Here is a 12,658-nt window from a genome sequence, read left to right on the forward strand (position 1 = left end):
TCCGGCCATCCTTAACCTCTGTTCAGGGTCCACTCAATGTGGACATGCTAGTTCGAATTAGCAAAACGCTAATTTGAACTAGTTTTTAGGTCTAGCTGCGCTAATTCGAATTAGCTTAGTTCGATTTAACTAATTTGAACTAAGTTAGTTTAAATTAGCGCTGTAGTGTAGACATACCCAGAGAGACATAGGCTTAAGTCGCTATTCAATCCTGGGTTTCCCATTCCTTGAGTGAGTAGATGTAAGGGGACAACTTTTGCTGCCTCCTTTGTTTTTGTTTTTATTTTTTGATCTAGCCCTTCATTTCCTTATTTGTTAAAAATACCCAAGCTCTTCATTTTGGGTTGAATGAAATATTTTATTTGACCTGAAAGTCTTTTTTCCAACTTTTTTCTATTTGCTGAAAATTAAAAAAAAATCACATCTGGTTTGACCTAAACTGATTTTTTTTTTTTTTTTAATTTTTGGAAGCGCCAGCAAATAAAAAAAAAATCAGTTGTTTGTGCATCTCTGACATCAAGAAGTATTTAAATGATCATAGCTGTATCTAGAAGCCTTCTATGTACAGTTTTTGTATCCTGCCTCATAGGAGGAGTTATCTGGGATGAAAGATCGGATACGAGTAGTTGTACTTGAAAATGAGAAACTCCATGACGAACTGAAATCTCTAACTGTAGACCAGACTTTGAGAGAACAAACTCTTTTGGACGCGTCTGTAAGTTTTGATACTTTTTAAATTAAGGGTTGGTGAACTGGTTCATTTAAAATAAGAATTTTTTAAACTGAACTTTAACCAAAGTTTTCTGAAAACTTGAAAATTCTTCATTAGAGATCCCACATTACCTTCTTCCCAGAGGGCAACTACATTAAGTTCTGCACAGATTCTTTCATCAAGTGAATTTTAATAGTAATATTCCATATCTATTTATTTAGCAATAAATATTTTTTACTTAAACTACTATTGTGATTAGGCTTTGAAGCATTACCTTTTTATTTCAGGCAAATACTCGGAATTCCTGGACTGTAGGACGTGATGCTTCTAATTTATGTCAACCTGCCAAAAGGTTACCATCACATAACACAGAACAGGTCTTGGCCACAACAACGATTGCAGAAACAGAAAAATGGCAGCTAGAATTGGTTGGTATTGAAATCACTTCTTTGCCGTGTCATATGTTGGCAGAAGGTTTTAGTGCTCCTCCTTCTTGGTGGCATTTTTAGGATAATTAATTTCCAAAGAGTTATGGAGGAAGAGATAGACTAGGGGTTCTATCTCAATATCTACCCCTTGAAGCTTCATGTTCTCAGTATCCTAAAATATCTAATTTTGTTATTTCAGACAATGGTGGTTGTCAGTCTTGTTCAAATATCAGTGTGGGGCTGCAGTAGATGGCACATGTCCAATATGGAGCTGCAGTACATAGCACTGTGGAGATTTTTAGATAATCATGATACCTGTAGGCAGCCGAGAGCAGGCAGCCATTCAGTACTGTGGGTCTCTGGAGCAACCCAAGATCCAGATGATGTCAAAGTGGCTTCATTTTTCCTTAATCCTCATCCCTTAGGTTACAACTTCCGTGTTGTGCCTCTCAAAGATGTGGAAGACCAGCAATATCTTGCATATCTTCAATTTGGGGAAGTCCGTGCCCTGTTATCTCAACTTAACAATGTATTTTTCAGTTCTTAAAAATGTGAATGGTGTATTACTGTCACTGCTGCTTACTTGATTCTTCCCAGCAGTTGTGGTGAATGAAGTAATCTGTGTGTGAACGAATGAGCTACATATTTTAAAGGGCATTTGGGTGCTTCAAGATGACAAGATTTCTTGTCACTCCTTTATGCTAGGAAAAACTGCATATAAAAGGTGATTTTTCATTGGTGCCTCTTTCAGAAGAGCCAGAAATGTTAACATCTAAGCACTCAGCATCTGGAATCTTGTGATCGTTCAAGTGTCCACAGTAGTTCTTTGACTTCTTTTCTCTTATATGCCCATATGTGACATTTGTGCAAAAGCTTATTCGATAGTCGAAGCACTAGTCAACTAGTTGCTTTGCCCTCCTCTCTGCTTACTGCCTCTATTAGAAAGCAGCAGCAGCAAGGGGGGCAGGGAAGAGGTGGTGGTGCTGGGAGGAGCCAGCTTAAAAGCCGGTTCCCCCCAGCTCCAGCTCCATTGCGGGGAGGGGGGTCTGCAGGGGCGCAGCAGCGGCGTTCCACCTTTGAAATGTACAAGAATCCCCTGCTGAGGCTCTTGTACATTTCAAAGGCGGAACACTACTCAGCACTTTTGCCTTGGAAAGGTAGCAACAGCTGGGCAGGCTCCTGCTACATTTCAAAGCAGAAGCACCCTTATTGACTAATCGAATAGTCAATGGAAATTCCATTGACTATTTGAATAGTCAGTTAATCTAATTTTAACATCCCTATTGTGTATTGATTGGTCAGTCATGGGGACTGGATAAAGAAGCAAGAATGAGATACTGTGTAAGGGATTGCTGTAGCCTCACATTACCATACTATTTAACTACTGCAGGTACATCTGTTTTCATGTGCGACTTCTTAGAAAGAAATGGGACAAAACTATGAAATAACTCATGTTGTAATAAGAATTTAACAAGTTCTTCATAATGGCCCCAAATCTTCTCTATTTAGGAGTATTTCTGTTGATTTCTGGGGGATCAAAAGCAGGCCTTTCATAAGGGACTGGGCCCCTTTAAGGGAAAAAGGGGGGTTGTAGCCTGTGTTCCCACTAAGCTGTGCAGCAGCATAGATTCACAGGTGATTAATCAGCCTCGCCCAGTCAGTCAGCTCTGTGCATGGAGCCCTGAGCCTCTGACTGGGTGGATCTGATTAATCAGTTGTGATGCTGCACATCTTAGAGCAGTGGTCCCCAACGCGGTGCCCATGGGCGCCATGGCGCCCGCTGGGCCATTTCTGGGCGCCCGCCAAGTGATCAGGGCCGGCACCGCTCCCGGGCGCACAAAGCACGGGCGGTGCTTGCCCCTGGGTGCATGAGCAGTGCCGGCCCTGGGTGCGCAGCACATGGTCAGTGTTGGCCCCGGGTACTCAGCGGTTAGGCGGCCCCACCCCTGGGTGCACGGCGTGAGGTCTGTGCCGGCCCCGGGTGCGCAGCACATGGGCAGCCCTACCCCTGGGTGATTGGTTCGAGGGCGGCCCCACCACTGGGCGCGCAGTGTATGGACGGCCCCGCCACTGGGCGTGCGGCGTATGGGCACTGCCAGCTCCTGGGCACGTGGCACAGGCTCCGGCTCCAGGCACGCAGCGCATGGGCGGTGGTGGCCCAGCCCCCGGGAGCACGGGACATGGGCTGTTCCAGACCCGGGCGTGCGGTGTATGGGCGGCCCCATCCCTGGGCTTGCAGCACAGTTGTGGCGCCAGCCCCGGGAGTGTGGCACATGGGTGGCGCCAGCTCCGGGCACGCAGCGTATGGGTGGCCCCACCCCCAGGAGAGTGCACAGCCCAACCCCCGGGCACCTGGCGTGTGAGCGGCCCCGCCCCCAGCAGTCCCAAAAGGTAGGGGACCACTGTCTTAGTGGGAACATTGGTCTTAGCCATATCTTTGACAAGACCAGGTCATTTCCCCAAGTGGGTGATAATGGAGGAGACCATGGGATTAGTTTAGGCCAGGCTTCCTGAGCTAAGGTAAGTATCAGAGGGGTAGCCGTGTTAGTCTGAATCTGCAAAAGCGACGAGGAGTCCTGTGGCACCTTATAAACTAACTGAAGTGTAGGAGCATAAGCTTTCGTGGGCAAAGACCCACTTCGTCAGAGCTAAGGTAGGGAGGGACAAGTCCTTGGGGAAAGGTAGTTGAATTGGGAGCCCAATATTTCAGCTAACAGGCTGGAAGTGTCAGGACCGAAGCTTGGGCAGCTTTGTTTGGCCCAAAGAGAGTGCTGCAGGTAGTAAAGGGACTGTTTGAATTGAGTCCTGCTAGATATTCTTCTGAGTCAAGGATAGAAACACTGAAAGAAAGCTGGGGCCTGGAGAGCTAGTGTGGAGGAGTAAAAAGGTTCACTACCAGAAGGGAAGTGTTTTTAATTACCATTGGAATATAAATTTCTTACGGGGCCCTGAGTAGAAGGGGAAAGTAAGGTAGGGGGCTGTCCAAAGTCACAAACAGGTGTTTTGCTGATGTCTCCCTGTTCAGAAGCTCAGTAGGCCAGGTTCTCAGTTTGTATAAATCATGGTAGCTCAACTGAAATCAGTGGATCTATGGCAGTTAACATGGGCTAAGGATATGGCTCAATATGTAGAAATAAATCTCAGAGGAGTAGCCGTATTGGTGTGTAACTTTAAAAACATGTGGTCCTTTGGCACCTTAAAGACTTACCAAAATCTATAGAATCATGAGCTTTTGTGTGCAAAACCCACTTCATCAGGTGATTTGGAGTCTAGAAATAAGTAAGCATCCATGACACAATTCTGTTGTTTAAGGCTTTCTGAAAGTAAGGAAAGTTGTTTCTTCTGGAGCTAATGGTCTAGGTTGAAAATTTTTGATAGTCTTCAGGGGGAAATTAATGAATATTGCTGATTTTTGGAAGTTTCTATAAAGTGCTAAGAGGCGGTAATTGTGCTGGTCTTCCTCTATACTCACAACTTTCTTTCAACTTTTCCTAAAGGAGAAGTTAAAACTTCTTTATCAAGAAAGGACTGATACACTTGAAGCTCAAATACGGTCTCTAAGGTAAATGGAAATAAGTCATTTTTTCTTTAAATTATTTGTAAAAACACAGGCATTTTCATGGTTTGCACCATCACTTGTTGAAAATGACTTTAAAAAGAAATTGGGTACACGTGAGAAACATTTATATTGAACGAAGAATGTAACTTAAAACATGAACAAGTTAATTGCATGATGCTTATGGAAAAGATTTGTCACCCTGAGTAAGGATAAAGCCAGTGTTTAAAAATTGTGTAGCGATTTAATAGAGAATAGGATCCTTTCTTTAGACTACTTTATTTTTGTAGAATAGTTCTGTAGAACTATTTGAACTGTGTTCAAATTTTGTAAGCTGATTAAAATTGAAAAAATAGTAATTTTCTGTTAAATTTGATTGGGCTAAGAGAAATCTTACATCACAAATTTCAGATCTTAAATGGACTCTGTCAGTTAACTTAGACTACATTTTTATTCCATGGGCTTTTGACAGTATTTTACTTTTTATTTTTTGTGGGGGAGCTCTGGTAGAGAGACTAAATGGAAACCCTGAATGTAGGACATGGAGAAGGTCCCTTCCATATCTGTTATCAACTCCCATCTCCACTATAGTAGGCAGTCCCAGTAAATAATCCCATTCATAAATGTATTTAGCTTCATCTTAGAGTATTTGCCCCACTCTCCTGTTGGGGGAGCAGCCCCTGTCCATGGTAGGCCCTGCTACCCCTGCACCTCATCCCCTGCCTCCACTGCAGGGTACACACTGGCTCCCCAGAATGAGGCCAGCAGCAGCCCTTGTTTTATACTTTACGGCTGTGTTTACACTGGCATGAATTTCCGGAAATGCTTAAAACGGAATACTATTCAGTTTTCAGTTTTTCCGGAAAAGGAGCATCTACATTGGCAGGCTGCTTTTCCGGAAAAGCCCTTTTTCCGGAAAAGAGCCCCAATCGCCATTTTCGCGATCGGGGCTTTTTTCCGGAAAAGACTACTGGGCTGTCTACACTGGCCCTTTTCTGGAACAGTGTTCCGGAATAAGGACTTATGCCCGAGCGGGAGCAGAATAGTTTTTCCGGAATAGTGGCTGATTTTGTACAGTAGCGCATTGTTGCTTTTCCTGAAATTCAAGGGCCAGTGTAGACAGCTCGCAACTTATTCCGGAAAAGCGGCTGATTTTCCGGAATAAGTGGCCCAGTGTAGACACAGCCTAAGCGTTGTACTGCAGAGCCTGCAGCATGTATAAATGCTATAATTTTTAGTGGTCTCAGTTGTATTTTTAAATGCATTTTTACCTCCTTAGTATTTATGGAAAGTAGTATCTTTTTACTAGACTTAACAAATGAGCTCTTCCCGTTCTTCGAGTGATGTCCCTGTAGGTGCTCCACTCAGGTCTTGGTGTGTCCTTGCGCTGGGATCAGAGATTTTTTGGTAGCAGTTCCCCTTTGTGCCTCTTCGCCACGCTCCCGGGGCTAACGCTCACCGTGCGCCCGAGGCCGGCTCTGGCACAGCTCATGCACCATGAGTCCGGGGCCGCGCCAGCCCCGAGCACTTGGCGGGCGCACACAAATGCCCCCGCGGGCGCCATGGTGCCTGTGGGCACCGTGTTGGGGACCACTGGCCTAGAGCCTCTCGTTCCTCGGTGCCATTAGTTTCTGGTACCACGGAGAAATGCAAATTAGTGCCAGCCAGGAGAGCTGAGTCACAAATTAAGACCACCACATCAACGGGCACCATTGAGGCAGCAGCGTTAGATAACAGGCACCATTGAGGCAGCTGCATATGCCTCCCCTCTCTGCTCCGGTGAGCTCTCCCTCTGCACCTAATCTAACTGGGCAGAGTGATTGTGACCGCCCTATGGCACCGCAACATAAGAAAGTGCTGTGCAAAAAGCGGCACCTAAAAATTTTCCTCAGCCTGAGTCAAGATGAGTCAAGCATCACCATGCTTCACGGCTCAGGGGCATGCTAACATTTCACAGAGTGGCCCCCATTTACCTATATCCCCAACATCTGATTATGGTAGCGGGCATAGGAGTGGGCTCTCATCAAGCCATTCCTCCCTTGTTCCCTCAATAACTTCCTGGCATTCATACAGGGATTACTCCCTTCAACAACATCCCATTTGACCCAGGCAACCATGGATGTATCCCCCACATCAGCTCCCACCTCAGTGGAGCCCTTAGGATACATGGCAGGGAACCCAGGTCCAGGCAGGAGGAAGAGTATTCCAGATCTCACCTTCTTCCCCAGTGGATGACCTGAAACATTTTCAGGCACTTTTCAAAAGGGTAGCACAATCACGAGACATTGCACTACAAGAGGTGAAGGACAAACAATACAAATTACTCACCATATTACAACTCTCCGCATCCTCCAAGATAGCCTTACCCATTAACGAAGCCATCCTTCAACCTTCAGATGCTTTGTGGCAAAATCCAGCCTCTGTTCTGCCCACGAACCACAGAACTGACGGACAATATTTCGTCCCAGCAAAGCAAACTTTTTATTTGCCCACTCACAGCCAAATTCGCTAGTGGTGGACTCTGTGAATCACAGGGCTAAGAATCTACAATTTAAATCTATGCCCTATGACAAAGAACACAAACGGCTAGACACCTTGGGCCACAAAGTTTACTCTTCAGCCACTCTCCAGTTCCGTATATCTAATTACACAGCATTGTTGGCTAATTATGATCATGCCAATTATACTAAATTACAAGACTTACTGCAGGACCTTCCTGAAAACAGACAACCTCACCTCCAGTCCATCATGAGGGAGGGCTTATCAATAGCTTAGACTGCTCTTTAAGCCACTATGGATGTCGCAGACACCGCAGCTAGAACCACAGTCACAGCCATAGTAATGTGCAGGGCCTTGTGGCTGTAGTCATCAGGAGTCCCAAGGGAACTGCAAGCAAGGGTGGAGGATCTCCCCTTTGACAGGAAACAACTGTTTTCTAAGAATACAGATGAGGTCCTACACTCTATGAAGGACTTGCGTATGACATTACGCACCTTGGGGATGTACACCTCTCCCAATAAGAAGTGTAAATACACTCCCTACCAGAAACCAAGGGATTATAATTATAACCATTACAGAAAGCAGCAGAGGCCATATGACAAGAGGCCCAAGCAATGCCCTAATAGGAGGAGGAATCAGCAAAACCAGTCCTCCACAAATCAGTCCACCTCTAACAAGCAGCAAATTTGAAGTGTTGGTCAGGACCCCTTAAGTCCAGTTCAGTCTAACATCACCTTCGGTCACTGCCTGAGATCTTTCTAACATCAGTGGGCCCAAATTACCACAGACGAATGGGTCCTAGAAATTATCAGATCAGGTTATCAGATCAGATCCTCTTTACTTCCATGCCTCCTACCCATCCCCCTGCCCCGTCCCTCTTCAGGGACCCCTCTCACGAGCCTCTGTTAAGGGTAGAGGTGCAGAAACTACTTGCCTTAGGAGCTATAGAACTCCCAAAAGAACAGTGGGGAAGAGGTTTTTACTTCAATTATTTCTTCAGTCAAAAAATCAAGGGGCTGGAGACCGAACTTTGATCTCAGGAAACTCAGCAAGTTCATTCGCAACGCAAAATTCAGAATGATGACCTTAGCAACAATCATATCTGCACTGGACGAGGGGGACTGGTTCTCAGCCCTCGACCTACAAGACACATATTTTCATGTGACTATCTGTTTGACAGAAGATTCCTCAGATTTGTGGTGGGACAAGATCATTATCTTACACAGTACACAGTCCTTCCCTTTGGCCTTTCTACGGCCTCTCAAGTCTTTTCAAAGACCCTAGCCGTAGTCACGGCCTTTCTCAGGAGGCAAAACGTCATTATCTTCCCTTATCTAGACGATTGCCCAATCAAGAGCCCTACCTATCAGCAAACTATCATCATGACAACTGTTACCAGGGAATGTTTTTCCTGACTTGGCCTACTTATCAACAATCAAAAATCCACCATACAGCCCACACAAAAGATAGAGTTCATTGGGGCAATTGTAGACTCAGTCACAGCGAGAGCCTACCTCCCTCCACAAAGATTCATGGCAATCTGCAGCCTTGTTCAACAGGTCAGACAGGCCCTTTTCTCCACGTTCCACACATGCCTTCAATTACTGGGGCATATGGCGGCCACAACCTTTGTGGTCTTGTTCGCAAGGCTGCACATGCGTTGCTTACAACATTGGCTCACAATCAACTATATACCAAGTCAGCACAGCCTCGTGAAGCATCTCTTGCTTCCTCCACCAGTGCCGCAGTCCCTTGAATGGTGAATATCTCCGAACAACCTCCTCATTGGTATACCCTTCCACTGACCAGACCCTCCAGTGACTCTAACGGATGCATCACTCATAGGCTGGGGAGCCCACTGTGGTGCAGGATCAATACAAGACACATGGGGTCCAACACGAGAGAGACTTTCAGATCAATATCCTAGAGCTCAGGGCCATTCACAGTTCTTATGCCCATTTCCTTCCCCTGATAAAGAGCAGAACTATCCCTGTCCTCACAGACAACACACAGTCCATGTTCTATGTCATGGGATATCGGGGTGCCTGATCACACACACTATGTGCCGAGGCAGTCAGATTCTGGAACTGGTGCCTCAGAAACCAGATAATCCCAGCGGCCATTTACACACTAGGAGAACAGAATGTGAGAGCCAACAAGCTGAGCAGACATTTCTCCAATCCGCTCAAGTGGGAGATCAATACCAATGTCCTCCTTTCAATCTTCCGCAAATGGGGCTTTCCAACTATAGACCTCTTTGCAACACCTCACCACCGCAAATGCCACAGATTCTGCTCTTGGGCAGGACTAGGGAAGAGTTCAGAAGGGGACGCTTTCACCATCCAGTGGAGAGCTCCCCAGCTTTACGCCGTTCCACCACTCTTGCTTATCACCAGAGTGATCAACAAGATTCGACCAGATCGGGCCACAGTATTCTTAATAGCCCCAGCTTGGCTGAGACTGCCCTGTTTCCCTTACCTATACTACTTGTCGACAGATCAATCGATCCTTCTCCTGGCAGTGCCAAATCTCCTCACACAGCACCACAGCAGTATACATCACCTCAGTATCAAAACCATGAAACTCACAGCATGATTTCTCCATGGTTCCAGAATGAAGAATTTACCTGCTTGGATAGGGTCAAACAAGCTCTTCTGAACAGTCAGCATCCCCCTACGAGAAGCACCTACCAGAACAATGGACGCATTTTCACCAATGGTGCACGAGACTCAATTTGCACCCCACCACAGTCCCCATACCTACCTTACTCGACTACCTCATGGGCCTCAGCGACACGGGCCTTTCCATCAGTTCTGTCTGGGTCCATCTGTCGGCAATCACGGCCTTCCATGATCTGGTAAACTGCTTCTCTGTCTTTGCTCATGCCATTGTGAAGCATTTTCTCTCAGGTTTACACAAATGTGTCCAAACCTTCGCCCCCCCGGTGCCACAGTGGGACCTGAATTTGGTCCTTGATATGCTCAACAGACCACTCTTTGAGCCATCAGCCACTACTCCACCTCAGTACCAGTCTATGAAGGTGGCATTAACATCAGCTAGAAGGGTAGGAGAAATCGCAGCCCTCATGGTGGACTTTCCTTTCACTACATTTAACAGGGATAGAGTCATACTTAGGCCTCACCCCAAGTTCCTCCCTAAGGTTATATCCCTTTTCCACATAAATGAACCCATTTATTTACCCGCCTATTTCCCTAATCCTCACGTCTCCCCCAAGGAGGCTATATTACATACGTTGAATGCAAGGAGGGCAATCGCTTTCTACCTTGATAGAACTAGAGCAACCAGGAAATCGGACAGGCTCTTCGTCATGTGGTCAGGTCCACGCCTTGGAATAGCAGTTTTGACACAGCACCTATCCATGTGGATTTCAGGCTGCATATGTACTGTCTATGAACTTAGGGGCAGAAAGTCACCACAGCCCATTAGGACACACTCCACACATGCGATGGCCATTACAACGTCCTTCCTGAACAATGTACCGTTGGCAGGCATTTGTAGAGCAGCCATGTGGTCCTTACACCATACTTTTGCACAGCACTATGCTCTATACAAGGGGCCAATACTCTCTAGATCTCTAGTAGAAGCGGTCCTTCCACTTAGAGACTCCAATGCTCACTTCCATTGGGCGGGTACTGCTCCGGAGTCACCTGAGTGGAGCACTCACAGGAACACTGCTTGATGAAGAAAAAGTTACTCATCCTATGCAGTAATAGTAGTTCTTTGAGATGTGTGTCCCTGTGGGTGCTCCACTACCCTCCTGTCCTCCCCTCTGCTTGGAGTCTACAGGGATTTCAGGTAGAAAAGGAACAGATGGGATTCACACCGCACGCGTGCTCCACAGCCTCCGGGAAAGGAGAAAGGGGGCTGTGTGTGCAGGTGCAGCACGAGGGGCACTACTACCAAAAATCTCCAATCCCTGGCACAGGGATGCACCGAGACCTGAATGGAGCACCCACAGGGGAACACATCTCAAAGAACTACTATTACTGCATAGTGTAGGTAACTTCTTCTTTCCTCTCATCATAGGTCCATTTCCATGATCACCCTGGTAGTCCTCCTCTGCCTCTACTTCTGTTGTGAATTAAACTTTCTTGAAGATGGGTGACTAGAATTATGACCATTTCAGATGAGGTTTTACCAGTGCCTTGTACAATGGCATTGATACTATATTGGAAGTAACTCGCCAAATAGATCTTAGGATCACATTTGTCTTCTTCGTGGCTGGATCACATTACTGGCTCATGGTCATCCTGTTATTGACTGATACACTCCCACATCTCTCTTTTCTGTTATTTCTGAGTGATGAACCCCCCAGCATATAGCAGATATTCTTTTTAGTCATTAAGTACATTACTTTAGTACAATACTATTAAATTTAGCTAGTCCTCCAGTACTCTTTGAGTGGTATAAATGTAATTCTTTCTCTATAATACTTTGAACTTTCTCTATATTTATGCCTTCCAACTTTGCATAATCAGCAAATTTCATTATTAAGCGACTACGTTCTGTGCCAAGATCATTAATGACAATATTAAATCAGTCCCAAGACCAGTCCTTAAGGAAACCTCACTAGTAAATCCCTCTAGCCGAACAGTTTCCTTATCACAACATTTTGTCACTTTCCATTTAGCCAATTCCTTATTCACCTTACAGTTCTTGTATTAATCCCCATCTTAAATAATGATTGAATAATAAATGTATCCGCTAGTTGTGCTAGTGTAGTGAATGATCTTGAAGTGCAAAACATGTACAAACACCAGAGTGAAAGATAAACTAGAGTATTCAAATTCTTTGAAGACTTCAGCCAATTCAGAAAGCGGCCACAATCTTAATGGTGTTTTTTGTAGGGGGCTTGATCTTACAAGGTGCTGAGGACTTATCCAGCAAAGTGCAATTCAAGTGCTTTTTAAGTTAAGCATGAGCTTACGTGCTTAGCTGGATCAGATTCAGAGTGCTCAGCAACTTATGGCATCAAGATGAGGGATTGTATGGTATCTTTATCCTGTCTTGTCACTGGTTGCAGATTCATTTTTAGGAGTGAGCACAGGCAAGGAGTTAATTACAGCATTATAGGGAGAATGCAGCAAAGCACACTAAGGATGTTAAAGACCAGTCAACTATCTGATAAGCAAATGCTTACCAGATAGTCAATCAACTAGTCGATTCTCCCTTCCCCTCCCCTTCCCCCCACCGCCTCTATCAGATAGAAGTGGACAAGGGGGTACTTCAAAGGGCAGGGCTTCATGGAGCCTGTACCTGGGCTCTGTGCAGCGTTGCCTCTTTGAAACGCCGAGGCAGCATTCAAAGCTGCAGCACCACACAGCTGAGCCAGAGATCAGCCGTGCAGCACTGTCCTTTTGAAACGCCAAAGCGGCGTTTCAAAGCGGTAGCGCCACCTGGAGCCTGGGGTCAGCTGGGGACTCCCCAGCTGATCCCATGCTC

General features: G+C 45.8%; 1 protein-coding gene across 3 annotated transcripts in view; it reads left to right on the forward strand.

Moving 5' to 3' along the window:
* SDCCAG8 (SHH signaling and ciliogenesis regulator SDCCAG8) overlaps positions 1-12,658 on the forward strand; it is a 159,282-nt gene that overhangs the window by 20,852 nt on the left and 125,772 nt on the right. For all 3 annotated transcript variants that reach the window (XM_075924862.1, XM_075924861.1, XM_075924863.1), the window contains exons 5-7: positions 590-715; positions 1,000-1,140; positions 4,638-4,702. In XM_075924862.1, the coding sequence (XP_075780977.1) occupies positions 590-715; positions 1,000-1,140; positions 4,638-4,702 (332 nt within the window). The remainder of the gene's footprint in view (positions 1-589; positions 716-999; positions 1,141-4,637; positions 4,703-12,658) is intronic.

This window comes from Pelodiscus sinensis, chromosome 3, assembly GCF_049634645.1.
Source record: "Pelodiscus sinensis isolate JC-2024 chromosome 3, ASM4963464v1, whole genome shotgun sequence".
Classification (NCBI taxonomy): Eukaryota; Metazoa; Chordata; order Testudines; family Trionychidae; genus Pelodiscus; species Pelodiscus sinensis.